The following is a 27928-nucleotide window of genomic DNA, read 5'->3' as shown; positions in this document are numbered from 1 at the left end:
ACATACTAAAATGGGAATGATAAGACGTGCAGCCCTTGCAGTGGTATCCAACGCCCATAGTCTAGTAATCAGTTCATATCTACCATTATAGATGAGTTGATTCGAGCTGGGTCTAGGTCAAATGTGTTGAGAGAGAGCAGCCGCACAAGGGTTGCGGTCAATCACTTGAACGCCGGGGCGAATTTAATGCCCAACAGAGTGCGCCAGAGTGCGCCTAGTTTTTGTCTACCTAATCTGTCCCGAAATGACAAATTATCCAATGCTGTATGCCAAAATCTGGAGCAAATGCCTCCGAGGGCCAACCCTCCAACTCTGCCATCAGTCAAGAAAAAAAGGGGCGACGCAGGCTTGTTGAAAGAAGAACAGAATCCAAAGAAGTTCCCGAAATACAGTGACAAGAATCGAAGCATCCAAAAAGTAACAAAATCCGAACTGTCCCAAGTTCCAAAACAATATGTCCATGAAATATCCCCACAGGTACCACCACTGATCATGCAATCGCCCGAGGCAGTGGCCAGAATTAAGTAGTTGGCAATCACACTCTCAAAAGAAAAGGCCTAATAGCGAGGGCTACGGTGTCGTTGCAGGTGCTCGTGAGCATGCCTTCGGCTTTTGGCGCCCTTCAAGCTAGCCTCACCATCCTTGCTGTAGACGCTGAGTGCCCAACCTCCTCCGCATGTATCTGATTTATCGTCTTCACAAGCGATATCGCAGGCTGAATCATCAAGCTTCTCAGATCCAACAAGTTCATTGCCACAATAGCACTGGCCACCGTATTCAGTACCAGCAAGTACATAGCCCTTGGACTTGCAGTGAGCCACACACTTGGCGTTGCTAATGGCGCCCAAGTTGGCACGGACATCGCCATCGAGAACACGGTCCCTAGAGTCCTTGAAGCAACCAGCATATTTGAAATCTCCCGCAGTGCGAGTTGAATTTGAAACAGGGCCATCGGTGGCTCCGGGCAATTGTGCCGTTACAGTGATCGTCTCGTAGACAGTGTGAACCTTGGGGGTGCATGCAGATGGTTGAGAAGGCAGCGTAGGCTTAGAACCACCCGCCTCTGAGGTAGACTGTGGCTTGGTGGTTGCGTTGTCAGGATTCTTGGTCGGAGTTGGCTTGTTGTCTCCTGTGGGCGCGACGCTGGAAACTTTGCTGGTATTGTCTCCTCCAGCAGGCTGGGAGTTGGTTGGCTTGGCAGAGCTGGTACTGTCGCCTCCAGCAGACTGAGAGTGCGAGGGTTTGGGCTCATTACCACCTCCGTCGGTTCCATTTCCACCATAAGACCAACCAGTAATGGGATTGTCTCCGGGGAGAGCATCCAAAACACCGTCAACGGTTTCGGGAACTTGTGATTCGATGGTGCAGTCACCCGTGTTCAGACCATTGAGACCAGGGCACTTGTCCATACCCTGGCTGCCCGCATTACAAGTGTCAATGATGTGTTGAAGGAGCTTTTCATCCCAGGCAGCCATGAAGTCTGCATGGTTGCTGTAGCCCGTAGCATCTCCGTTGGAAAGAACAAAAGGCTGCTGACCCTTCCCTTGTTCCCATCGGTCTTTGAAAAGCGGAGTATTCCAGTAAACTTCCAAGAAGAGGTGAGGGACGTGAATCCATCCCTTGGGGCAGTCTGATTTCCCCTTCCCATCATCAGTAGGAAAAGCCATGTTTTCTTTGTAATTGGTCAAGCCCGCAGCAGGGTTGTAGCAAGAGGGGAAGTGAACATCCGCCCTCAAAGGTGATGCGTATCCATCACAGTTCACGTCAGGAAAACCAACACCCTCTCCCTTATTGATGGGGTCCTGGATGCCCGCCGTGAGACCGTTGGAGCCAGCGGGCCATGAAGGAGAATCAAAGTTGGAACGAGGACAAGTCCATTTGACAGGGTTAACAGTGCCTTTGGATGGATCGAGGTTAGAAGTTGCTCCGTCTTTCGGCGGCGTTCGCAGATTCTGATCTCCGCTCATAATCGACAGTCCAACCGGGAACGCCTTTATATCATCATTAGTCGGCTCGAAGCTAGAATCAGTAAAGAGTTAATTGGTGTCGCCTGCGGTGGGATGGAGGAAGTACAAATGCATACAAGTAATAAGCGTTGGCGTAAAACAGTTCGACATCTTCAAGCTTGCCAGTCTTTGGATCTTTGAAATAAAGAGACGGGACCCAGTAGTTACTGTTGTCACCCTTGATCATGGCAGTACTGCATTTGGAGTCCATAAGATCCTTGCCTGTCGAAGTGAGACCGAAGTTACTGCCACCAAAAATGGAGTGGACATGTGTAGACACTTTCCCTGGGCTGACGATAGGGTCCATTCGACCTTTGGTGAGCTGCTTGTTCGTAAAGCGAAGAACAGCAAAGGTCCGTTCGTTCTTGGCCGAAAAACCGGTACCGACAAGAGCCGCAGTAGCGGCTACTGTGTGAAGCTTCATGATGATGTTGCCGCTGTAGTTGTGACAGAAATTTTATTGAAAGGGACACAAACTCAACAAGGCAAATTCAGTCGTCTGGGATTGCAGCGTCAAGGGATGTGTGTGAGCGTTGTTTGCTTTACGGTGTTGCCAGAGCACCAGAAAGAGCGTGAACTGAGATAGGAAGTGCGCGAGTGACCTGAACTCGCAGCGTAGAAAGGAATGAAACAAACAGAACTAAGCTGTTTGAGCTGTGAATAAGGAGAGGACGTGCTCGGCAGCTCGTACAAAGACTGAAGCAAAGGACTGAAGAAGAGAGAGCAAAACCCAGGGCAGGCAATGTATAGATAAAAGAGAAAGAAGGCTGAGTCGAGATGTGGCAGAGCCCACCAAGTTTTTGATGTGAGAAATGGCAGGTAGAGCAAGCAGCAGTGAATACCCCTGGAAAAAAGGACTTTATGCCGACAACTCTCACAGCCAACACCACAAAGCGTCCATCTGCAAGGCACACCGTGTGTGTCCATGTGGCGGGCGTCAGCAGTGAACACAATGGATTGGATGGGTGGAGTTTCGGTCCTGCCAATAAACTGATGATAATCTCGGTCAGGACCGTGCCTCTTTTTGGATCCAGGGCTTCTCGCCAAGTCCCTCGACCTTCAAGGGTCAAGTAGTGTCAATGGCTCGTTCTGTTTTTTTTTTTTTTTTTTTTTTTTTTTTTAACGCCAATACCTACGTCGACGGGGTATTAGCCTACATGACCATGTCCGTACCTGCATGCGCTTTGGACAAGCTGGTGCTCCGTACAGAACCGTCACTGACAATGATTGGATAACTGAGGGCCTGACTGTGACCATCCGACTTGGCCACCTGGCGCCTGGACCAGGATGGCGACGTTGTGCAATGATAACGTGAGTGTTGACGATGAACCCATGCGTCAAGCAGGCAATGCGCTTCTCCACTACGGAATACGACTCCGTAGCATGGATGTCTCTGATCACCAAGTCATCTCATGCCCTAATACCGATGCAGGTCGAGTCAATCGCAGATTCGCCCACCACGGCAATCAAAACACAAGTGATTTGATTAAATCCCGCACGGAGACATGACGATGTAGGTAGCGAATGGATTTGCCCTCGGGAAGGCTGCAAACAAAACAATGCAGTCAAGTCGGACCGTTGTGACCAGCCTGGACTCTGAACGGAGCCCTGGTTTAACTTTTCGAGGTCAGTTTAACTTTTTTAACATCCGACGATGGGGGCACCCAAAGGACTGAATACGTACGTATGTACTAGTTGTTACCCACCCATCCAAGGATGTATTGGGTAAGTGCCTAGGTACCTAAGGTGGAATACACTTCAATCAGTACGGTAGTCGGTGCTCCGAATTTGACGTGGAGGCAGGTGGCGTTTTTCATTTCAATGGTTATGTACTCGGTACTCCGTATGCCGCGAGATAAACGCCCGAAATAAACGTCCGAAATGGGACGAAACACCGAATCCATGTGGAAAAACATCAAAAACATCAGGCAAACATTCAAGAGCCAAACTGTTCTCGCCGGAGCTCCAGGAGGTGGCGAAAGATGCCTCAGCCCCCTCTCTCCTTGACTTGGCAGATTAATGCAAGCAGAGTCTGGGCAACCGCCGACCATGATGCATGCATGATGTTGGCCCTTATTCCCTGCTGTGCTGTCCAGGACTCCTTCCCCTGCCCCTGCTCCTGCTCCTCTCCTGCCAAGGTTAGGTCCGCCGTCTAGGCATGATGAAACGCGCTAGCGCAGGAAGACGGTCAACGCCACCCGATTGGCCGTCTTGCTGGCAACGTCAGATTCGATAGAGCCAAGCAGCCAACATCGAAGCTCAGCCAAGCGCCACAGCGGCAGCGGCGTTCATGACGGCGTCGGCGAGGTTCCGATAACACAGCTTTTCTTGTTTTTGTTTTTCTTCTTCTTCTTCTTCTTCTTCTTCTTCTTCTTCTTCTTCTTCTTCTTCTTCTTCTCATAACTGCTTGTTGGTTTCATGATAACTCAATGTCACACGACCTGAGTGAGCATGGGACTTAAATCTCGGGTTTTGGTACCGTGATTGTTGTGTATACCCAAATGGGATGCGACATGTTGGTTGCACGACGCCTTCACCCTTGGGCTCGATGCCTACCCAACGTCAAAGAGGAAACAGAAACATGCCCATGGATGAGATGAATTGCATCAAGGAAGCAACCATACCGGGTGTCCTGCTTCGCGTTTTACCCATCTTACACTTGGTCATCGGTAAAGGACAACTGCAGTGTTGCTTCGCATGGGATCGCATTTCTTGTTGCGCCTCGGCGCATCCAGCGGCCGTCTCAACCAAACATCCGAGCAGTTCGATCCTCTCATGCGTACTACTTGTTCATGTCTGCCCTGGGCTGTAACTGCACCGCATGGATCAACCATCACACATCCAATAATACATCATGTTCCATGTTTGTGACGGGTGCTCCTGCTGATTTTGCCCGTTGGGCACTCCAACAAACACCAGACTCTAGATGAGTGTGTTGTTGTAAACATCTGCCCTCCCTCCCCATGAAAGGAGGTTGTGGGGCATTGTTGGTCCCCTCTACATCACTATATTCTTATGTATGCATACAATAGGCTTATTTTAGAAGGCGGTACGGAGTGAATGCATTGTGGATGATGCTGCATCCCCCCTACGTTGATCTCCCAACCGTCTTCACTGCAAAGGATTGGAGTGTGCTTGTTTCATCACCATGTTTACATTGCTCCTTGATCTACGGGCAATAACTTATGCTTCTCATTCAGTCAAAGAAAAACCCGTAGATCAAATGACCCAGGAGGTGCTATTTGCGGAACAACTGAGCTGTCTCTTCACATATCACATATCACATCTCCAGGGTAGGGCAGTCGTTGCCGCCGTAAAATGTTCGGTCAATCGCCCTCGGCATTGTCCACTGTATCGATATTTGCAATAAGCTCGGGTCTCTTCCGGCGGCTACTCGGTGTGGAGAAAACGGAACAAGTTGCTGTGCTGAATCTGTGAACCCTCCATTTAGCTAGAACAAAGGCCATGTGCTGGAGAACGTCTGCGGCAGCTGGACATCAACTCAGCGGGTCTCCATTAGACCAAATCACATCAGTTATCTAATTATTTCATTTTCTAATTACATTTTTTTTTTCATTCATATCTTTAATGCATTCGTTTTCTTTCGCCAGGGAGACGCTCCATTATAACTAGCAATCCTGCTGGATAAGCGCGAATCATGGAGAATGATGGTCGGTCTTGAACAAGCCATGGCATGCCTGATCGGTCAAGGGAGAGATTGAAGAGAGTCATGTGGTTCTGTATCATCCCATGATTGAAGTTGAAGGAAGGCACACCACACCGTCTTCACCAGAAGTGCGTTTGGACAAGAGGAGGAGGAAAAACGGGAGTAACCGTCTTATGAGCTGACAGCAGCCGCTCACCTCTTGCATGGCGAACCTGGTCCCATTGCGGCACGGTATAGAGTGGAACGCCAGGCGTACTCTAATGCGTATCATCAGCCTGTCCGTCTTTGGACGGAGGGCATCAAAACAGAGAAGGTTCCGGCGTTTGATGGCCCAGAAATAGCTGATGTCATACTCACAATCAGAGCTGAAGCTTCGACGTTGACGCTGAGAAGACTGACAAAGAAGACGTACAATGCGGTTCATCCACAAAGCGAGAGTTAGGTAGGGTACCTGCTAAAAACCATTGAGCAACACAAACTAAACAACATCCATTCATTCCCCTCCGCTGAAACAGGCCTAATTTGAAAGGCATATACATTTCCCTGGCCCATTCACACGCTTATTTCAAATATCGCTCAGCTTATTCTCATAAATTCTAGTCGACGGTTGAAGAGTCCGATGTAACAACTTCTTCCTCCTCAAGTGAGGACATCGAGACGAGTCGTCCTGAGGCGCGCAACAAACAGTCTATTCAAAATACGGCCGGATGTCGACCAAGATGGGTCTAGAAGAGGACAATGATTCCTCATGGTATCGCGCCATGCCCCAGCATCTCCGGGAGCTCACGACTCGAACCCGTCAACTCTCCTTGTATGTCCGCATTTGCGACATATTTCTTGGCAGAAGGAATGAACCTTGGACACCAAGCCGCCATTCAAGACTTTCTGGCAAAATATACATGCCGTTTCTACTGACCCTTTCATTACGAATACTGACCTAGCTGCTGTCTATCTTCTATGGCGAGGCGCTACTTCTCACTACCTGATGGCCTCGCCTCTCAAATCAATAATATCCACGTAAAACAAATTGTATAAACGGAACTTGCTTCTTATTGATAACCCGAGATCAGTGTGAAAAGTTCGTTTCCAGCATAGCTTCATGGTTATTAAAGTGATATGAACACGTAATACTTGTGATACGGATCGACCAATTCTCGAGCAAAGGGAGAAGAAACACAACTATGAAAAAGATTGGAGGGAAGGGTCTCAGACAAGCCATATGCGTTAATTAATTGGGTATAATGATGCTTCGCTAAGGAGTAATGGCCGTCACGAAAATCGTGGAATAGAGTATGACACACCATAGCCGCAGGCTGATGTTCCTTGAATCCAAATAAATTACAATCCACGCCACCCCAAGTTTTCCTCCCCCGTAAATGCAGTTGGCATCGTAATTCATGTATAAAGCAGCTTTACGATCTACCACGTTGTCCCAATTGGCAAAGTATGACAAATTCGACTGTGGGAAGACCAACGAAAAAAAGGAACGGGACATTTCTTAGTGTGCTCCCCGATGGCCTTCCATGCCCTTATGATCCACTCCGTCTTCATCTAGTCCCGAACAGTACGCCGCTTCGGTTGTCCTTGAGAACCTGCTCCTGCTTCGTCATCATCATCAGATAATCCATCTTGTCCTCTAGCGTTCTTGGTACGATCGTTGCCCTTCTTTATGGAAATCATACATCCTTGCTCTTTCAGCCGCTTTGCTAAGCTGCTACTCGGTAACATGCCTGGAAACTCCTTGGCACTGTATACGTGGAATATGTCGCTCACGATTTCGGTGAGGATGGGGAAGTGTCGAATCACTCCGGCGCGGGCCGGGTCTATCATAATAAGCGTAAATTTTAGACGGAATGCCCCGGGAGTTCGACATGATAGATCTGAAAAACAGAAGAAGCAGCCCTCCTCGCCGTGATCGTCCATTCCTACAAAAGGGGTTCCGACAAGTGATCCCATGAGTCGCCTTTGATGCTGATATTCTTCAGGCATGAATGATGCGTCTTGTGTGCCCGACTCATCACATATTGAGCAATTCATAACGTAGCTTTCATATCGTAGATAAGATTTTGCTTCATCTTCAGATAGGGAAGGGCCGTCGACATACAGTTGGACAATTGGTGGCGGATCAATGACTCGCCTGTCCCTGTCGCCGAATCCACAAGCCCTTGCGGCTTGTGGTTGCTGTCGCATGCTGAGCCTGAACATGATGCTGTTTACAACGTCTACCCTGTCTGGACTTAGAAGATTGGGGATGTTGGATGAGCCACTGGCCCCAAGGCCCCTGAGAGATTGGCCGGACAACTGCGCCTGAGTTTTCTTCTGACAGCTTGGTGGTTCCTTCGTGGGGATCACGACTGGGTGCTGCGGTCTGTTCGTATCAAAAGGTAGTTCAGACGAGTGAACTGATCGCTGGAGATTGTTGTGATATGGCGGTGGAAAGAAATCTGTCGTGTTGAGTGCGCTTGTTGGGAGTAACCGACTGTCTATGTTTGCTGAGGACGGATGAGCAGAGAGGAGTGGTGCTGTAGAGCTTTGCGAGGACGTAAATTCGATATCACCATCTACGCTCCTCGGGGCTGTCGGAGGTGGCCCATAGGGCTGTGAAAAATGATGGCTATTTGAACCCGTCTTCTCACTTCGTAGTCCAGGAGGTTGCTGAGGTTGTCGGTTAGTGGTGCTATGGGCATTGTTGGTGAAGCCACGTTGGCTTTCGGCCACGGAGGTCCAGTCATTATGCGGAAAAGACATGTCTCTGAAGCCTCCATACCCGAGGATTGCTACTTGAAAGTTGTGTGCCGTGGAAGAGGCACCGAATAGACTGGGTGTCCGCAACTAGCTACACGACGGGCACCCAGCAAGTTTGGAGGTGGACACTTGAGCAAGAGAGAGCGTGTCAGTGCCGTCTTATCACAGGTTGCAAAACACACGGGGAACGTTGCAACCACGTGTACCTTAGCGCCGGGAGACTCATCTGAATTAGTCGATGCGGCTTTGGTAACTATTCGCCGTGCTTGATTCGGGAGATCTAACCAAAGCCAGCCGGCCCCGTATTCCTGGAGGGGTGCGGAGGGCTGATGACTATGTACTTCTTGGTCCCGGTTGGTGATGATTCTCCCTCGGTAGAAGTAGAAATAATTGAGGACCAATGGTCATGGGCAGGCCTCCGGGGATGAACATTTGACAGAGGGAAAGCACAGTTAATACATACCTTGATGTCTGGGATGTTCCAGGCTGTGTGAATGATTGAGGCAGAACTCCGACAGAGGTAAATGATTGAATTGATACAGGATAGAAACAGAGACGCCGATAGAGATACCCTTGCACGAGGGCTGGAAGTACTCACAACTGACGGGCAGACACGGTGAACGTTGCTTCCAAAGGTTGCCGGCATACACCCTGGTAAATGCACCGACACTCCCCTGTTCGGGCCTGATCGAGGATCGCGCCAAGCGCCAGGAATTTGGACGATCACTCCCTCGTTGAATCAGAAATGGAGGCCGACTTACACGGCAACGGGAGTCGCAACACTTCTATTGCGACCACCTTTCTCCGGCAGAACCACACAAGACGAACCCGGGCCGCAGAACTCACACCGGTCGGACGTCCTCATGTTTCGAATTTTATTTCCTTTGTATATTTTATTTTACAAGTACAGCCTGAGAGACGGAAGGTGAGCGAAAAAGTAGCGATGGCAGAGTCCTCGACCAAGGCACAAGCCTGAAGCGGGGGGAGGGGTGAGTTGCTGCTAGGGGTTGCTTCATGTCGAGCGAATGGGATATCCCAGCAGTTAGAGACTTGCTCTCCTACATATCTTAACCAGAGACAATCAATCGTGTGTGGTCGTCGGAACGAAATGACACCCTTGTTCATCCTGGCTGGGGAGACCAGTCACTGCTTCGACCGCCCACACAGCCCAGATAGTCCAGAATGTCCCGTTGTACCTTGAAGAAACACCACCATTTTGAAGGGTCGAGCCATGAATCTTAATGGCCGTAACGCGGAGAGCTAGACAGGTCAGATATGACAGATCTCATTTGTGTCCAGTTTAGGCAGCGTACCCCGGCCCAGACACCCATCGTGGGTGTGGACAATCCCGATGCGTTGGAGCCGTTCTATGCAGCCTGCAGCCAGAGAAGCGTGGTAATTTGGTCACTGAAGTAAAGGATTTGCCAGTGCGCCCCAGCCGGAGGAAGAAATGCACATTGCACCCAGTTGCAATAAGCATACGGATTTGCATACGTGACCTGCTATCGATGTCTTTCTGCCATATCGTAGAATATCCATGACTGTGACTATACATAAACTGAACATGAATCTAATTTATGAAACCTGTATGAAGTCGACGGTAAACAAGCGTTTTGAGACAGTAATTGGAATTGTGTGCATATTGACCAAATGGCCCCCTACTCTTCTCCACGTCGTCCCACACTAGTTCCGGACATATTGGCAGCTGACGGGTGTTTAATCGCACCCAACCGGCCGGGCTGGCGGAGATCTTGGAGCTCCTTGAATATTGCGGCCAGATAGGGCGGGTGGCAAGACCAAGCCTGTCTCCCAGCAGACTTGTACGAAGTGCATGGAGTCTTCTGGATGCAAACGTTCGGTTAAGGCGAGAAAGGTACCGTGTCTAGTAGTCAATCCCCGAGCCCATGTTCGTCAGTATCTATCACCGATGCGATAAGGATAGAATTACTCCTGTAAATTCTTTGTGCCTTGATCGATTACCAAGTTGAGCAGACCTGCGTCTCCATGCGGAGAACAGACCGAGGGAGGGGGAAGTAGAGTGATGAATAGCATTGTTGAGGAGGTGTTGAGCAACTTGGTGTGGCGGTGGTTGCATGGCCCCATTTGCTATCGCCGAAAGCCATGCTTGATGACAGGGCATTCTGTGCTTGCTCCCCGCCTCTTTCCGCCTTTTCTTTTGTTTTTGTGCTGGGATGGAGTCGCCCATAGAGGAGAGTAGCACTCCGTAGTCCGTACTCGATGCACCTATTGCACGGCTGGTTGTGGTGCATATCACAGCCTTGGACTATGCATCCCGCAGGAAGCTGAAGGAACTGGACGGCGTGCTTGCTCCTAGCTTGGAACTAATTGTCTTGGTCGTTTTTCATCCACAGCGGACCACAGAATAACGCATTATGCACTTGTTGAAGCCACCCCCTGCTCCTGGCCCTGTTCAATGGGATGTGTTAATAGAGGAGCACCGCATAACCATCAGACAAAAAGAGTATCCTTGATTACTTGCTGTCAGCTCACTGAGTCGACTGTGAATGACGCTCTCAGCTGCAAAGAATGTCGCCATTCATGGTTTCGCGCCATCAAGAGACTACCCAGCCGGCACGACCACAGGCCGGAAGTAGCTTCGTGTCTCCGTCTCGCCGTTGCAAACGTGTGGGCGGATAAGCGTGTCTCAGGCGAGACTCTCCTGACCGTTCACTCCGTAATTGTCTGGTGAGCAGCCTGGCAAAAGCTTCAGAGCTATGTAATAGTAATTGGAACGGCAGAAGAGCTCACTTACCCAGGCACTTGACTTAGGGTTGATAGGGTTGATCTGTGCTTAGCACACAACCCTGTCCCAGGCTTGTGCTCCATGTCGATCGTCGGTTCCTAGTACTAGTCTGTTGTCGCCTGTAAAGTTGACCCCTGCAGATGCCAACTGTATTGGCAAGTTATTCGCTTGTCCAAGATTGAAGCTCAAATGTTGCTCATGTTGCTCAATGCTCGGTCCAGCTTGCAAGGTGCCATGCCAGCACGCCATCTTTTGATCATAGCTCCCGGCAGTTAGCTCCTGCTAGGAATACTAATGCCTGGCCTCATCAAGTCAAGTTGTTGCATGCACCTGCCCCAAGGTCCCAGGTGCTCCTTCCACATGTGAGCAGTTGAAGTATGGCTGCCTTTGGTCCGGACACTTTGTGAGCTGAAGTCTGAAGTACCCGGGTACCTACTACGCGCGCGGCCCCTGGTTCTGGTGACAGCACAACTATCACAAGACAGGTCCTAAATTGTCACCAGCTATCAGAAGTCTGATTTATTGAGTAAAAAAGTTCTGTTTAGCTGTCTTATTATAGCTGATGGGCTGGTGATAGTCACCTAATAGGTACCTAACCCAGGAACCCCGCCTTGTGAAGTTTCAAGTCTTCAAGTATTGACTCCGATCAGTCCCAAGTTTCTGGGTCGTCGACTGGTTTGCCATCTTCCGAGGTTGAAAAGCAGGCCTTGCAATTCCCCACTGGACGTCCCAGATGCCATTTGCATCTGTCGCCTCCACTTGCAAGAACCCCGAACACAGCCGTGACCCTAGTTCCCGGTCCCGACATCCAGCATCCTACCAAGGACGAAGGGCACCCTCAGCACGAGGACTTGGGAGTGCCTCAACGCGCGAGTCGACCCCGGTATGGCGGCGGCAGGCTACCTGCCTACCTATCTAGTGGGTGCTTGGGTAGGAAGAGGCACCGGGTAGCAGCACTGATAGGGCTCTTCTCACGCACCTATAATAGACGACTTCTTCTTCTTCTTTCACTTGCCTTCGCCATATCTAGAGAGCATCCGTCGGGTGAGTGTTGTCATGAAATCAGCTACTACGGGTCTTGTCAAGAACCCTCTGCTTGAGGGGTGAGGGGCAATTAGACATTATCATTAATCCTCACAATAGTACCAGCAGAATACTTCATGCGAGCCATCCTCCTCGACCAAATGCTTCGTTTTTCCGGTCTAGATGTTGAGGTAGTCTGTCGCCGTCTGGTTGGTCCCCGTCAAGGAACTTGGACAAGATCTAGCTACTTTGAACCATGGTGGCTGTAAGAATATGGAACTGGCTACCAAACTTCTGAGAGCAGTGGCCTTGCCAAACACGAAGTTACTACATACTTGGAGCTTTTCAGACTTCAGACACACCGCTCGTTCAGTCCGGTGCCCTACATGCTTGGGCCAACAGTCGGCCTCGGTACGAAACATTTCCCACCCCAGTCAGAATAGCTCTGTTCTGCAAGCCGCGCTGTTCAATGGTCTCTTAGGGTCCCGGAATGATGCTAGCAAACCCACAAGGCTCAAATGCCCACGGTTTTGTAAAGGCATAGAGCACTGGCCGCGGAAAAATTCAAACACCGCCTTGCCTCCGAGAAGCCGTTACCTCGAGTGCCTGGCTAGCAATGTTGCCTGAATTTTTTTTCCTTTTTGTGCCTTTATTGCAACAAGCTAGTTTATCGACTTGATAGTGGGCGGATCGTCCCCTTTTCGCCATAAGTGCGGAGAGCTCATGCGTCTTGGCCAGCCTAGCATGTTTTAGCATGTATGTGGCTTGACTATCAGCTTCCTCATGAAGGCGTTTGCATAATAGCCAGTGGATGGTCGTGCGCCACTGGACATCAGCGTGGATGTATCTGGTTTCCAAGAACCGGGGCGGTGGGATTTTTCTTGTCATCGTATCATCATCATCTAGGCGTCACTTCTACATATTGACGAGCCTCAGCCGTTGTGACCCGGTTTGTGGTGCCACTCCGCCCCTTATGACCAGTCCCTTCTACTCTCCCTGGTCTCCGAGTGTGAGTGTGCACTGTGCAAATTTGAAGCACTGGGAGACTAGGACCGACCTTGGTTTTTATTACTACTAGTACCGAGCACTCCCTCTGTTGTCATCCAATACGAAGTCTTTTGCTTACTACTCATATCTCGAGGGCGCTGTGTTGGATGTTGATGACATACCAACATGGATTAGACTACTATGAGTTGATGAGGAAGTGAACTACACATTAACGTCTTATTTATACTCTTGTCTTACGACAAACCTCTATACTTCAATATCTTCATACGCCGAGATAGACACGTCAGATTTAGGCAGGACAGCAAGTCAACAAGTAAACACCGAGCATGAGAGTCCTTGATTGGACGAGCACTCTTGACGTTGACGCACCCCGACTAGCTCTCCTGGTACGGTTGTTCATCATGAGCCGCTGGACAGTTGGGCCGTTGGTATGTCTCAGACTACCCGTACGCATACCCGAACACAGACTGACACTTGCACTAAAAAGTGACATCGCTCATCATCTCACCAGGTGGTGTTGGGATGTCGTGTAACCTTCACCTCGTGTCTCCTAGACACTGCAATGACTATAGGTAGTGGGTAGGTAGGGCTGCACGTGCAGGTGCGTCAGCCCGGACAAAGTGGTCACAGGTTATCGCTTCAGCCGGATGCGCCAGTGTTCCAAAGCAATGTTGCGTGCTACCAAGCAAGACCTTGAGAGTTACTTGCTTACCGTCATAGTGACAAAGCGAAGCTGCTTTGAGTGAATATCCTGCTCAACAAGTACTTTACTAGACTGAGGTGGGTTAAGTTGATGCCATGCCCGAGACAATCTGACAATGCACGAATCCCTCCTGTCATCACTTCTCCTCGTCGTACTGTCCCCCGCCAAGCATGTCCACATTCCGTTAAAGATGGATTCAGGCTCCGTGTTCATTGGGCAATCTCCGAGGCAGACAGGTCTCACTTAAAAAAAAGCCTGCCACCGTCTCGAGCCTTGGACGAGCTGGGCAAGGTTTTGGTGTTACTACTGCCTCGGAATACGCGGTATCTGTCTGACACAGTGCGTTCTGAGCCACCAAACATGTTCCACGGAATGCCGCTGATCGTGTCCGATGTGCCCTTTTTATGGCTGGATGGCTACTCCGTAGGCTGGTGGAGTTTCGCGAAGTTCAGCATGGATGACGGAGATTTGGCTGCCCGGCTGCCCGAAGTGTTGTGAAGCAAGCAAGACATAGTCACATGGCTATTCTTCTGTTCCGCCCTTGGACCTTTGAGTAATCTTGGCTCGCGGTCCAGAAGCATCGACAGAGTTCTTGGGGTACATGCTGACTAGTACCACGAGGAGCGACCAGTTCGCGCGGCGCTTGATAGCTGGCAATCGGAGAGCTGCGAGTTGTTTGGGGCTGAGTTGCGCATTGCACCTTGCCACACCATGAAAGAATCGAGTTGACCTTGAGCTGTGGCATGTCACACAACTCTACTCCGAAGATACTCGACAAATCGTTACTCTGCCTCGGATATCACACCAGCCAGGCCGTGTCAAACAGCTCTATGCTACCCCTAATTGATACAGAATCTCTAATTTCTCGATTTCCTGGCCCCGTTTCGGCATCATTACTCCCTACTCGAAACCCACTCTACCTGACCATTTCTTTTTTCCTGCGTATGGTGTGCCTAGTATCACTTCCCTGAATGATAATATCTCGAGTGCTGCTCATAGTGCCGTCTGCGGGGTAGATGCAATGCGTGCCGCCATCGTCTCACAACAGTATCGGTCGAGATGCCGGGGATCCGTCATATGTTGCGATACCGTCTTCTCTCACGCAGATCATACGAGTTTCGCTTTAACGACTTCCGGTCGGTTCCTATGTCGATTTATCATTGAAGTGGATCCAACTTTTCCCCGACAAATACCAGCCATGAATAGGAAACCTCATGGACAAAATGAGATGTCGTCTCTCCAAAGTTCGTAGGCTCTATGTACTACTACTCCCTTTACTTCTGGTGGCTGTATATATTTACGGTAGCATCAATACAGGACTAGCAGAAATATTCCACGCATAATGGCAATGTGACGATGATGCAAGAGTAATGATAAATATGTACTTGTTGAAGAATTCACTAGCTTGTAGAAAACCAAGGGTACCAACTCCTGTCTCGCTCCTAGATACATATGTATACGTGCAATAGACAGATCGTGTTATGGACGCTTTCAAAATCCCGCTCCTTGTAACCCAGAATAATTACATCGTGTAATTGTACGCCCCATTGCACAACCATCAATGTGCAATACGATTACGTACTCCATCGGACGGTCATCGTAGAGAATTTACCAAGTCGATACGCCAATTATGAGAATAAAAAATAAAAGAAAGAAACGCCGTCGCAAATCATGCTGTGCTTTTGGTAGTATCCAACCCAAAAGGGAGAAATCCAAGCTATTGAGTAATAGTGGTTGCGAATTAAAGGTGATTAAACGTTCATACATGTATCTTTACATGCGGAGAAATGATTGAGCGTAATTCTAGGGTTATGTTTAAAATTATCGAGCGTCAGTCGTTCAAATCTTCGCCGGAGGATACGCATTACTGTATATATATATATATATATATGTATGTATGTATGTATATCAAGTTGTCGAGAAACTGTCGCTTTCAAAAGTAAAGGGTGAGGAGCCAATTGCTTGATATGTTCAATGAATCGGCGATTACAAGAACCATACGAGGAGAAAAAGTGTGAAAAGAGTAGTAGCTGCTATGCTGATATGGGATGGCATTAGGGCTGTAAAGGCTCCATTCTCAGCAGCAGGTAGAGTCGAGTTGACAAAATTTGGCCCACAGATAGTGTTGACTTGGTTCACTGCATCTAGGTATACTGAGGCGACGAGCTGGGCTCGGTTCGCAGAAGCTGAATGATAGATGAACATGGTATTTTGTACGCACCAACTGCAGGATGGCACTGAGGTACCGGGTAATGGAGTCGCATAGGGCATAAAGTAAAGGAATGCATCCGACGGGTTCGAAAGATTCGTAACGGCGTTGGCAAAGCAGTATGAGGTTGATGAAGGGTTCTGGAGACAGGTCGCCGAGTAGAGAACGTTGTAGGCCCGTAGGCCCTGCCAGGCTTGTACAACTTGAGTCTGGTTCTGGTCAAGCTCTCTTTTGCAGTTTGTGCTTGCAGTGAGATTTTGGGCAGCTTTTGTCATATAGGCGGTACACTTGGCGACATCAACATCACATGTTGCGTCGAGAACCTTGACGATGCTCACAAGCTCCTTCTGAGCGTTGAAGAATGAAGTAGAAGTCTGTTGCGCGAGAAACAACTAGATTAGAAACTTGCAAGGCCAAGACACGCAACTCTGTATTTAAAGTTGATGAGCCGAGAACAACATACCTGAATAAGCATGGAAATAGGATAGCAACTTTTGAATGTAGGATCCGAGAGTAATGCAGCGATGAACTTCGGGCACGAATCGCCGCTGCCAGGAACTTGGAAAGCGTTGGGGACAGGGTTATCAAAGGGCGATGGTAAGGGAGACGCGGCAGTGTCGGCGGTTGATGTCTGGTTTGATCTCGTTGTGGTAGCGCCTGAGCGCTTGTCGGGCTGAGCCTTTTCTATTGACGAGTATTCGCCATTACCAGCCCTCTTCCCAAACCTTCCCGATATTCTTCCAGCGGAAGGCCCTGCAGCTGACGTTGGTATTGCCAATGACGGCTCTGGATGATCTAAAGTTGGCAGCAATGATGCCGGCGCACATATCTTTGGTGTAAGCAAGTCCTTCTCTGCGGCTGTAGGTGAGGTAAATGCGGCAGCCAAGGCAAGCATGACGGTAGGCAACATTATCCGAGGCAGTATTAACCGATAGTTTCGCCTAGACTTTTGCTCCATTTGGAATATAGTTGAATCCATTTTCGATGATTTTTTCGAGACATTAAACATATTGTTCCAGCAGCACTACAAAGGTCGGAAGCACCACAGAAGCCCAAGCGTGAATACGTCCCAGGCTTCGCGGAGTTGAGTATCAACAAACAGCCAGACACGATATCAATGATGTGTGCGGATGAATAAAGACCAGTCGGTTTCCTGTTGGCGAAGATGCATCAGCTGTTCCCGTAGCTTTCGACCTGAGCGTTCTAGGCTGGACACTTCAAGAAAGGCGGTCCTTTAGGAAACCATGGAGGCGATGACTGGGAAACAAGGCGCCGGTTTGACTTGGACAAGTTTGCGTTGTCGGTGGCTTCGCGTATTTCAGGACCCTGGGAAGGCTTCTAACCAATCTACCAGCTAAACGATTCGGCAAAACGAGTGACAAATTAAGGCGGTCGGAGCAAAGGGAGTGCTCAATCGCTTGCAAAAGAGTGGCGAGAACAGAGACTTGGCGAAAAGCAGCAAGATTCGAGGCAATTGGCCAAAGGGTGCAGCGATTGTTTCGGTAATTTGTGTCGTGGTCGCGCCCTCCGTCGCCGGTACGACGAGGCAAACAAAGAGTTGCGCTGCAGGTCCAATGCCGTATTGTACGCAGCTCGCGAGGGTAAGGATAACCAAAGGACCACTTTCGCCCAATATGCATTTATCTTCCAGCCTTCCTGGAGGCTCTTGACCAGGCCAGTGATCGTCGAGGTGATGATGTCTGAAGGGCAGGCGATCTTCTGGCGAGAGACGAAGCTGGATGGAAGGAGCAAAGATGAGCAGCACCGGGCAAGACTGGAGACATCCGGCCGCGTGGATACGGCGTAATGCAGGCCTAAACAGGCGAGCTGCTGAGCGGGTCTTCGGATAGCGAGCGCGTTGGGCTTTGGACGGCACAGGACTTGGGACTTGCGGACTCGGGGACGGGCGTTAGTTATTTCGCCAAGTACATGTAGCGTCTGGTCTGGTTCCGTCGTTGCTCTCAAGCTAATAATTTATTAGCAGGGCTGTGCCTGGTGGGCAAACGTAAAAAAGTGGATGGAGCCTTGCAGGAGACATGCTGTTCCCCGTTAGTGCGGGTACATTATTGTACTTGACATTGCTTCATGCATGCTGTGGAACTTACCCGAGGGCGGCGACATGGGGGTACCTGAATGTGGCAGCGGGAGGCCATATGAATTGTCAGTCCCTTGTGGGCACGATGGAGGACGAGCGCCCTGGGTGCCTGGGCAATTATTGATTTCTTCGCTGCGAACGTAACTTTGCACAATGCCTGCTTCGGAGACGACAAAGGCGAGCATGACTGCATCTGGCGTGTCTTTGTGCTGGAGTTTGGGCAGCGTTTTGGAACGACATCGAGCCCGACCACTTGAGGGAAGTCTGGTTTCAACTCGATTGTACTCGCCTTCCTTTTAGCTTCTGGCCAACACGCTTGTTCTTTCCATAAAACTGCCCAATGCCCAATGCAAAATGCATCGCGGTCTCCTCAATCGACCCGACGCTCGCATTCGTTTTCTTTGATCAAATCCAGGTCAAATTCACCAAGTGACCCTTGCTCACCATTATTGGATTCTGAAGCCACCCAACCACCTCGGTGTACTCCGTACAATTGACGCCTTTAGTTATTTGAACGGAGTACTCCATAATACACCAATTGTCAAGTCGCATCCACGCACCGCCCATCAATTCCGGACGACTGACGCCACGCCTACGCCTCCCGTCGCCAACTGCTATCTCTTGTTTTGGAACCTTTGGGCATTGGCCCATTCTGTCTGGCAGCGCTTCATCCATCTGCTCATCCAACGGCACATCCAACGGCTATGGCATCGTCTCGCGCCATCCGGTGTCGTGCCGGTTTCTCAGTTGAGTCCCTGCCGCCGACTCCATCTTGGGGCCAACATGACATGTCTCCTTGCAGCCCGTCTTATCCATGCGTCTGGTCGGCTTCTTTTATACCCTGGGCCTCGACCTGGTCTCCCCCAGGGCACCCAATTGTTGTTTCCCGTCCCCTGCCAAGACTCGGTGGCTGCTCTGCCTGACCGGAGAGGAAATGCCCACTTTGCGTTCGCTCCCTGTTCCCGTGCCGAGTCAGTCTCTGGCCACATGGCGATGAAGATGCTCATTTTTGCCATTTGGTTTCTTAAGCGGCAGCATCTTAGTCATGCTGGTCAGTATCCATGCATGCAACACGTAAACCTCCAGCAGGCAGCCAAGCAATGGACTATATCAGCGACGCTATTCACGCACCTTGCGCCGAAACGGAGTCAGCTGCCGATGCAGAGAATCTCCCAGAACTGTGTTCAACATGGAGAGCGGCAATGTCTCGCTCATCCCTCTCGGCAGCCCAGGCAAGGTGAAGCTCGCAACTGGTAGTAGTTACCATGTTTCACCATGCCCCGGCCCATCGTACATCCCCGCATCTTGTATCTGTGCATTTCCCGCTGCCACTGGCCAATTCCAGGATTGTTCTCGCTTCAATTTGTCCTTCTTTGTTTATTGGCACAATATTCGCATGCGTTCCAGGGTCTCTCGCTCATCCTTGCCAATGTCTACTGCTCCATCACGACACGTTTCCAGAAACGCGGTGGTATGAATTGGTTACACGACAGAACCCATCTATCAAGTCCATGTTATATTGTTTCGTTTTCTCCTCTGATTCAACTCATTACGTCTGATGACAACAAACTTTCCAATGCCTTCGAAAACGAATAGTTGCACATGTAAACTACGCCCTTGAACCTCTTTTTCCAGAACCTGCCCCATGATGTCTTGGACTACAACTGAACCTTCCGATACTCCGTACAACAGCCATACTCTCGGAAAAAAAACACATATATATATAAGAAAAAAGAAAGAAAAAAGAGAGAAAAACTTGCTCCTGGCGTCGACAGCCTCGTACGTGGCGTCTACGTCAAACAACGTGGCGGCGGGCAAGCCAAGCGTGCTGTGACGAACGCACGAACGGCCCGATCTTGGACGAGACGTAGCTAGGTCAGAGCGCGCACGCCCAACCCCTGAATAATTAATAGCCGGAAGCATCACACGATAAACCATGCCTCGGAAATGAATACGGATAAAAATCGACAGTCGTTTGGGAATATTCCAGGCTAACCATACATGGGTCACAACTCCACACCCATCGCTTCAGACGGCAAACAATTGTTTAATTTGTTTATTTTTGCCATTCACTTTGTAAGCACAAACAGGACTCTAACTTTCTCTCGGCAGAGTGGAAAAACTTTTGATAATACTATCTGAGTGTGATGGGTTGCAACACAACAGTCAAAATTCCTCCTCAATGTTGCCTTCCCTTTAGCAACGCTATGCTACTCTTTTTGTCTATGGAAACTTCCACGAAAATATAAACGCCTCATATGCAAAGCAAGTCTAGCCGGCCCTTCTAAGTCTAGCTCGGGATATCTCGTCCGTTGGAATATGAACAAGTAGAAACAATTGTGACATATTAAAGCAATATGATGAAATGTGAAGCACAATAATCAAACATTTCCCCACCAATACTCTTATCCATGCTTCGCCAGACTCTGAAGGTTGACCAGCTCGGCGTACCGTCCATTCTTCTTCATCAACTCAGAGTGAGTGCCTGCCTCGACAATCCGGCCCTGATCAAAAACGTAGATGATGTCGGCCTTCTGAATGGTGCTGAGTCGATGGGCGACGGCGATTGTGGTGCGACCCTTGGCAGCCTTGTCAAGAGCAGCCTGGACAACGTGCTCTGACTCGGAATCAAGAGCGGACGTAGCTTCGTCAAGGAGAAGGATCTTTGGATCACGGATGAGAGCACGAGCAATGGCAATGCGTTGCTTCTGACCACCAGAGAGGAGAGTGCCTTTGCTGCCGACAACGGTATTAAAACCTTCGGGCAGTGAAACTATGAAATCGTAGATGTTTGCTTCGCGGCAAGCAAACTCGATAGCCTCGTCCGGGACCACTTCCTTTGCGCTACCGAGAAGAATATTCTCCTTAATAGTACCCTGGTACAGAGTGGGTTCTTGGCTGACGAGAGCAATGTGAGAGCGGTAGTCGTTAATATTCAGGGAGCTAACCTCCTTGCCATCGATGAAGACACCGCCAGAGAGAGGGTCATAGAATCGTTCGAGGAGGGCAATTGTTGTGCTCTTACCGCAACCAGAGGCACCGACCAAGGCGATATATTGGCCGGGGTGAACGGTAAGGTTGAGGCCGCGCAAGACGGGAACATCGGGGCGAGTTGGATACCGGAAATGTACATCTCGAAATTCAAGAGTTCCGTCAACCTCGGCAAGACGCTCGCCCTCTTCGGACCAAGAGTCAATAGTGGGTTTGCGATCAAACAGGGTCTTTAGTTCGCCAGCAGCATGGTGAGCCTTGCCCATGTCAGGAGCGAAGGAGAAGATGGTGCCAGCGGACTGGGCTCCAAAGATGACGGCCATGAAGCATAAGAAGAATTGAAACTGGTCATATTCACCTTTGCCGATAAGGGTACCACCATACCAGAAACCAAGGGCAAAGCAGAGGAAAATTAGAGACTGAGAAGCGGCATAGAGTGCGCTTGACTTCAGAACCGACATCAGACTGCGGCGCTGCTGTTCAACCAGAGAATCATGATACTGCTTCAAAACATCATGCTCACGGGTGAGGGCAGCAACAGTACGAATAGCGGAAATGGCTTCGGACGCGAAGGTGGCTGACGATGAGTACGCAGCCTTCGATCGTCTCTGGAAGTGAGCAAGCATCCAGAATCGGAAGAAGCCACAACCGAGAAGAAGTGGCATGGTGGCGATGCAGACGAGTGACAATTTCCAGCCGATTGCAAGGCCTACAGCACAAGCAGCAATCAGAGTGGTGGACATCATGAGCAAGGTACCAAGAGTAACGCCACTAAGACCTGCCACGTGAGTTGTCTCTGTGGACAAGAAAGATGTGAGGGCACCGGCTGTATTTTCATCCTTGTCAAAGAAGGCGACATCCTGTCGGAGCATGGCCCTGAAAGCCTTGTCACGGACGCGGCGAACGAGGCGCTCAGAGCACATAGCGAAAGCAATTCCCTGGGCAGAGAAGGCCAAGAACTGTACAAAAGCGAGCATCAAGTACATAGCACTCCAAAAGTCTGAGTCCTTCTTGATCTGGTCGCGGTTGGCAGGAGTGACAGGTTGCGAAAGGGTGACGATCTGCTTGGCGAAGAAGACTGCTGCGGTAGGGTTACCGCCGCCGCAAATGGCAGCAAATACCAAGCCGAAGAGCATAAGATGCCACTCCGGAGCATTGAAAGAAGTGATAAGCTTCAACAAGGTCCACAGGCCATACTTCTTCTCGCCTTCAGGCTTGTTCCTCTGGAGGGCAATGCTGGATACAGATTTCTGGGTAGAAGAGCGACGCAGCTTGGCAGCAATATCGTCATCAGGATCCACGGTAAACTGGCCTTCTTTCTTTGTGGTCATCTTTCGAATAAGCTCCTCCTGGTGCTCATTGATATCCTCCTCTTCTTCGGCAGTCAAATCATCCGCAGCGGCAATATTCTGGGCCGATACGAGCTTGTAGTATGCACCCTTCTTCTCAAGGAGTTCGTCATGAGTGCCCTGTTCTACAATGCGGCCTGAAGTCATGACGACAATGTTATGAGCATCCTTGATAGTCGACAAACGATGTGCAATGGTGATGGTTGTTCGACCAGCAGCAGCAACCTCCAGGGCGGCTTGAACAACGCCTTCTGACTTGGTGTCGAGAGCAGATGTGGCCTCATCAAGAAGCAAAACTGGAGGAAGTTAGCATTGGTTTTGATGTTAAAAAAAATAGGGATGACTTCTAGAGATTACTTACTCTTTGGGTCGGAGACAACAGCTCGAGCTATAGCAATACGCTGTTTCTGTCCTCCCGACAAGAGAAAGCCGCGCTCACCCACATTGGTCTCGTAACCTTCAGGGAGAGCAGAGATGAAATCATGAGCATTGGCCTTGATTGCAGCCTGAATAACCATTTCTCTATGTTTCTCTTCTCCCTCATGTTCGTACTGGGTTCCAATGAGGCCATGACTAATGTTTTTAAAGATGGTAGTACCAAAAAGGGTTGGCTCTTGGCTCACAAGAGCCATCTGCTGACGGAGCCATCGGAGGTTGAGCTTGCTGATATCCTGACCGTCAAGGTAGACAGCACCTTGGACTGGATCATAGAATCGTTCTACTAGGCCGACAATGGTACTCTTACCAGAACCAGAAGCACCAACAAGAGCCGTTGTCTTTCCAGCCGGAATCTCAAGAGACACGCCATCCATAACCACGACTTCAGGGCGCGAAGGGTAGATATGCTTGACATTCTCGAGGCGGATATTTCCTTGTAGATTCTCAATCTTGTTACCCTTGTCGTCGCTGGGGTCCAAAGGTGAGACACGGTCAATGGTGTTAAAGATCTTGGCGGCGGCGGCCACAGCGGTTGTAAAAGCCTGAATATTGGGGGCAACGTTTCCAAGGTTGAAAGCGCCGATCATGACGGACATCATAATGATCAAAATCTTGTTAAGAGGGATGATACCATCTACAAGGAACTGGCTGCCTTGCCAAAACGCAAGACCATAGTTCAGGAAAAGAATAAGCATCATTCCAGCAACCATGACAGCCATAGAGCTCTTGACGCGGAATCCATAATATTCGGCCTTTCCAAGGTGCTTGTCATATTGCTTGGCGAGGCGGTCCTGGGTACCAAAGGCAATGGCATTACGAATGGAGCTGACAACTTCGTCGGCGAGACTGCCACCCTGAGCGTAAGCTTCAAGCGAATTTTTGTTGTGCTTCAGCATGAAACTCGAACCAATACCAATGTTCAGCAAAAGCGCGAAGACGGTAGAGGAGAGTATGAGTGTCAATTTCCAGTAGTTGATGAAACCTATAACAAAAGCGGTGATGAATGTCGCTATAGCTGCCAGAGTCAAAGATACCTTCTCAGAGATACCTTCCTGAATAAGGTTGGTGTCGGCAGTAATGCGAGTGGTCACCTCACCGGCACCGAGCTTGTCAAAAAAACCAATATTCTGGCGCATGCAGCTCTCAAGATAATGCTCGCGAATCTTGGCGCTGATGTGCTCACCGGTATATATGAAGCCCACGGTGCAAATGTAGGTGACAACGAATTCACCAATTGCCAGGTACACAAAATAAAGAACATATTTGCTCAATTCGTCGACAAAGGAGTCGTAGCTCATCTGACCGGCCGAGTAAAAGTAGTTTTGAAATGTGCGCTGAAGGTTACCAAAGATGACGGTCATCAGAGGTAAGGCAGCACCGGAGGCAATAGCGCAAATAGAAGATACGGATATGATGATGAGATCATTACGAGAGGCATAGCGGTAAAGAACAGCAACACCTTGCTTCAGTTCAGGCGTAACGAGTTGGCGTCTCAGGACTTCGGCTTCGTCTGGTGGCAGATGACGGAACATCTCCTCGGGGTCCGCGGCCTTTGGGGGAGCAGCAACCACTTTGGAGTCGGCCTTGGTGAGAGCTTGCTTCAGATCTGCCTTTTCATTCTGAGGAGTTCCCTTGCCATCGAGGGAATCTCGGCCGCGACTGCTGGACCGTTCTGAGTCGAACTGCGAAGGCAAAGTGCCGTTCTCCGCGGGTTGGTCAGCCATGATGGCTACACTGGCGCACCGTTGCGCAGAAAAGACGGCCACCTAGTGCGAATCCAGAGTTTAGGTTGTTGTTTCGGCAGTAGGATATCGACACCTAGTTTTTGTGTGATAGGAAGGCGTTCTCGACGCGAAATAAGTCGTTCTCCGACCTGGCATATGATAATCGAGGTTTTTTGGAAGGAACTCGATCTAAAACTGTTGATGCGAATGGTGAATGTGGACGTCAATAGAGGTGCGTAGGCTAGTAGTTCGCACGTAACCTGACCGCAACACGGAGTAGCAGATTCGAAGTCGTCTTTGGGAAAGACCAATGCTACGTGCAAGGATCTATGGAAGGAGCTCTGGAGAAGGACTTCAGGAGACCGACTGCACCTGCTCAGTCAAGGAGGGCAGGAGGACATTCAGCTAGTTTTGTAGGTCTTCGATTAACCAAGTAGACTTCTCCTTTCAGGTGCCAGAGCGGACTTAAAACCCGAGTCCACGTAACTAGCGACTGTTGGCTCGTTACGCCAAAACGTGAACGTCCCTGTTGTGCTTATGAACAACGGGCACCGGGAATGACAACGCCCGAAGTCCAGGCTAGCCGGTTGGAGGTAAACTAACATTACAAGCCTTGTTAGATCTGGAAGGCATGCAAGCTAACTCCGCTCACTACCTGGGTCGGGGCACAACAGGGCGAGCACAACGAACGACGAGGCATCGAATTGAGGAAGAGGCTTGGGAAATGACGGGGCTTCTAGCTTGCTCGTCTCGCTGGCGCCGCCATGTGCTCAGCAAGGATTTCGAACCACAAAAGCTGAAGGGGCTTCACGCCGGGACAGTCACCTATCTTGACCCTTAGGCCCACAGATCCACATACTCCAGCGGTTTGACGGCCCACGGATTTCAATCTCAGCTACGGAGTACGGAGTATGAGTGGGCGTGGTTGCAAGGGGGCAAGATGGTCGGAGCCGTCACACCCCACGACGGAGCCGGACGGGCTGCTGCGAAGCCCGTGGTTGAGTCACGACGGAGGCGTGCAAGGCCATGCATTCCTGCATTTCCGTGATGTGGTTGATGGCTGGCTAAGCCCTCGAGATTGGGCGAAAGCAAACATGGATATCAAGATGACCGACCCATGTGTGTGAATCCTTGGTACTGGGCCCTCGCAGGGCAAGTGTGTGACGACATCAAGGTGCAGGGAACGTCTACAGAAACCAACAGCCTTGTCATGTCAAGCAAAAACAGCATCGCAAGGGGCATGCCTTGAAGGGCCATTCGTTTCGTACCCGATGTCATAGTTCAGTGCGCAACCATGCCTTTCATTTGATACCAGGCGGCGCTGTGTGTGCCAAGGGAAAACGTCGAGATGGATGCTCGATTGCACCCTGTTGCCTGATTCCTCGCCGCCCCACACTGTCTGAGGTCCAGGGCTCTCACTTGCGTCAAGGTCTGTATTTAGACTCGACTGGCACAGGCACAGATGCGCAAATACAATTTGTCTGGTCATGTTCGAGAACGATCCGCCAGCGACTTGGAACCCGCGAAATATGGCCCTTCAGGACATACAGAGTACCTAGGTGAGAAACATGTTAAGTGTTGCGAATTCATAACATGTCAACTGGTACTTCCATATATATTTTAGGGTGGATATAGAATGGCTAGTAACCCGAAAGCGATTGCCAACCAAAGTACAACAGGCACAGCAGGGTCTGGAGCACTTGCATGCTTGCATACGGCGGTAAGCGTTCCGGTGCAAGTCACATCAGCCAGCCTGCCTGGTCATCCAGTCAATAAGTCTGTTGATGTCTTGGAAGTGTGTGGCTGACGAATCCGGGCAAAAGCGTTGAACTGTAAGGATATCAACAAACGCTTCGGGGTCTTGGAGTAGTCCGAGCCCCCGCGGTGGCCCACTGGCAGTTGCCTGCACTGCGTCAGCCAGTGGAAGCCGCACCGACGCCGACGAGTTTCTGATGAAGGGCTAGACGAGCTACCTATGTACATGGGTAGTGGGCAGGAAGGGTTTCAATCCTTGGACCCGGCATCCTAGATATCTCTGGTCGAAGATCGGAAATGTGTCTTGACGGCGGGCCGCTGAATCTTGGCATACCTGAACCACAACACCAGAAACATATGCGGAGATGGGAATTGGTATGCGGCTACCCTGAGCACGACGCTTCACCAACACTATCCGGAGAGGCTGACGGCATGAGTTACTATGATTCGGAAGCACCCATCACACAAGAGCCTGCAGGAGTAAGTAAGAGCAATGCTTGGCCATCAAAGATTCAGCCAATAATCCTGCTGTTGCCTCACACCAGCTCTTGCCGCAAGCGACAGGCCATGCAAGTGCTATTCAAGATCAACAAATCGTCCATGTCAATCCCGTTGCATGACTTTGAATCCCGTCTGCCCCACCACATTACCAACCTGACCAGCCAAAGTTGTCATAGTATCCGAGAACAAACGAACAAACAAATGCACAGCTCGCATTACGTGGGAAGGGATGTTCGATCAAAAACTCGAGTACCCATTCGAGTACCTTGGTCCTCACACATCGACTGCTTCAGGGGGCTGAATTGTGAAAACTGGAGTCTGGAATCCCATGCTCGATAAATGATCTCGCATTCAACTTCAGAATGCGAGACCGTGGCCTCCGCCGAACCTATACCAAGCAAGGCCAAGACGAACTTCGGCTGTCGCACCCGTGAAACAAGTACCAGCCTTGTGAAGTGTGATACCCTATTTGCTTGCTTGCCTACCAGGCATGTGCTTTATAGAATTAGAGTTGCGTGTGGCAAGCCTATTGTGCAGACGTGAATTATGTTGGAAGGCATCCCTCCAATACAATACTTTTGCCTGCGTCGCCTGCTTGACGCTGACGTGGATGTGTACACCCACGGCCATGCTCAACACCTACGATCGGTAACGTTCAGAAATGCAGCGTTGGCAAACGTAGGTTAGCAGACCGATGGGTTTCTCGTTGTTGTCCGGGTTTTCGGTAACAAGCTTGGCTTCCCGGTACAGACCAGAATCACCTTGACAGTCTCGGAGGAGTATTACGGGGGCAACTTGCCGTGCTAGAAGCTTCCGCTGCAGCCACCTGTGGCTCTCCACCCATCAATCAATGGAGGGGCAGCTCCGGGTTGGGGCAACCAATCAGCCCATTTTCCGCGACCTCGGGCGTCAAGCTTGCCCGAACCACGTCACTTTTTATGCCGGGTCAC

General features: G+C 50.1%; 5 protein-coding genes across 6 annotated transcripts; all 5 read right to left on the bottom strand.

Annotated features, from left to right (window-relative positions):
- Nucleotides 1-94: 94 nt before the first annotated feature.
- On the bottom strand, nucleotides 95-3504 carry J3458_007275 (uncharacterized protein). Its single transcript, XM_066119299.1, has 2 exons — nucleotides 3229-3504; nucleotides 95-3138 (listed from the first exon to the last, which is right to left on the bottom strand). Exon 2 carries the CDS (start codon nucleotides 1965-1967, stop codon nucleotides 558-560), a length of 1410 nt encoding a protein of 469 aa, XP_065975937.1. The 5' UTR covers nucleotides 1968-3138; nucleotides 3229-3504; the 3' UTR covers nucleotides 95-557.
- A 3392-nt stretch (nucleotides 3505-6896) lies between these two features.
- Nucleotides 6897-9028, bottom strand: J3458_007274 (uncharacterized protein). Its single transcript, XM_066119298.1, has 2 exons — nucleotides 8882-9028; nucleotides 6897-8546 (listed from the first exon to the last, which is right to left on the bottom strand). Exon 2 carries the CDS (start codon nucleotides 8419-8421, stop codon nucleotides 7225-7227), a length of 1197 nt encoding a protein of 398 aa, XP_065975936.1. The 5' UTR covers nucleotides 8422-8546; nucleotides 8882-9028; the 3' UTR covers nucleotides 6897-7224.
- A 3741-nt stretch (nucleotides 9029-12769) lies between these two features.
- On the bottom strand, nucleotides 12770-13093 carry J3458_007273 (uncharacterized protein; the record flags this gene model as incomplete). Its single annotated transcript, XM_066119297.1, has 1 exon — nucleotides 12770-13093. One exon carries the CDS (start codon nucleotides 13091-13093, stop codon nucleotides 12770-12772), a length of 324 nt encoding a protein of 107 aa, XP_065975935.1.
- Nucleotides 13094-15270: 2177 nt separating this feature from the next.
- Nucleotides 15271-18035, bottom strand: J3458_007272 (uncharacterized protein). Its single transcript, XM_066119296.1, has 2 exons — nucleotides 16589-18035; nucleotides 15271-16499 (listed from the first exon to the last, which is right to left on the bottom strand). The coding sequence occupies exons 1-2, from the start codon at nucleotides 17132-17134 to the stop codon at nucleotides 15903-15905; spliced, it is 1143 nt and encodes a 380-aa protein (XP_065975934.1). The 5' UTR covers nucleotides 17135-18035; the 3' UTR covers nucleotides 15271-15902.
- A 1520-nt stretch (nucleotides 18036-19555) lies between these two features.
- Nucleotides 19556-27864, bottom strand: J3458_007271 (uncharacterized protein). 2 transcript variants are annotated; one of them, XM_066119295.1, is made up of 3 exons: nucleotides 22922-26267; nucleotides 21570-22856; nucleotides 19556-21468 (listed from the first exon to the last, which is right to left on the bottom strand). In XM_066119295.1, exons 1-3 carry the CDS (start codon nucleotides 24720-24722, stop codon nucleotides 21431-21433), a joined length of 3126 nt encoding a protein of 1041 aa, XP_065975933.1. In that variant the 5' UTR covers nucleotides 24723-26267; the 3' UTR covers nucleotides 19556-21430. The 2 variants fall into 2 exon arrangements, with proteins under 2 accessions (XP_065975933.1, XP_007810037.1); XM_007811846.2 differs by having other exon boundaries at nucleotides 19556-22856; nucleotides 22922-27864.
- Between the last annotated feature and the right edge of the window lie 64 nt (nucleotides 27865-27928).

This window comes from Metarhizium acridum, assembly GCF_019434415.1.
Source record: "Metarhizium acridum strain ARSEF 324 chromosome Unknown scaffold_72, whole genome shotgun sequence".
In the NCBI taxonomy this organism is placed as follows: domain Eukaryota; kingdom Fungi; phylum Ascomycota; class Sordariomycetes; order Hypocreales; family Clavicipitaceae; genus Metarhizium; species Metarhizium acridum.
This window is presented reverse-complemented; position numbering and strand designations above follow the sequence as displayed.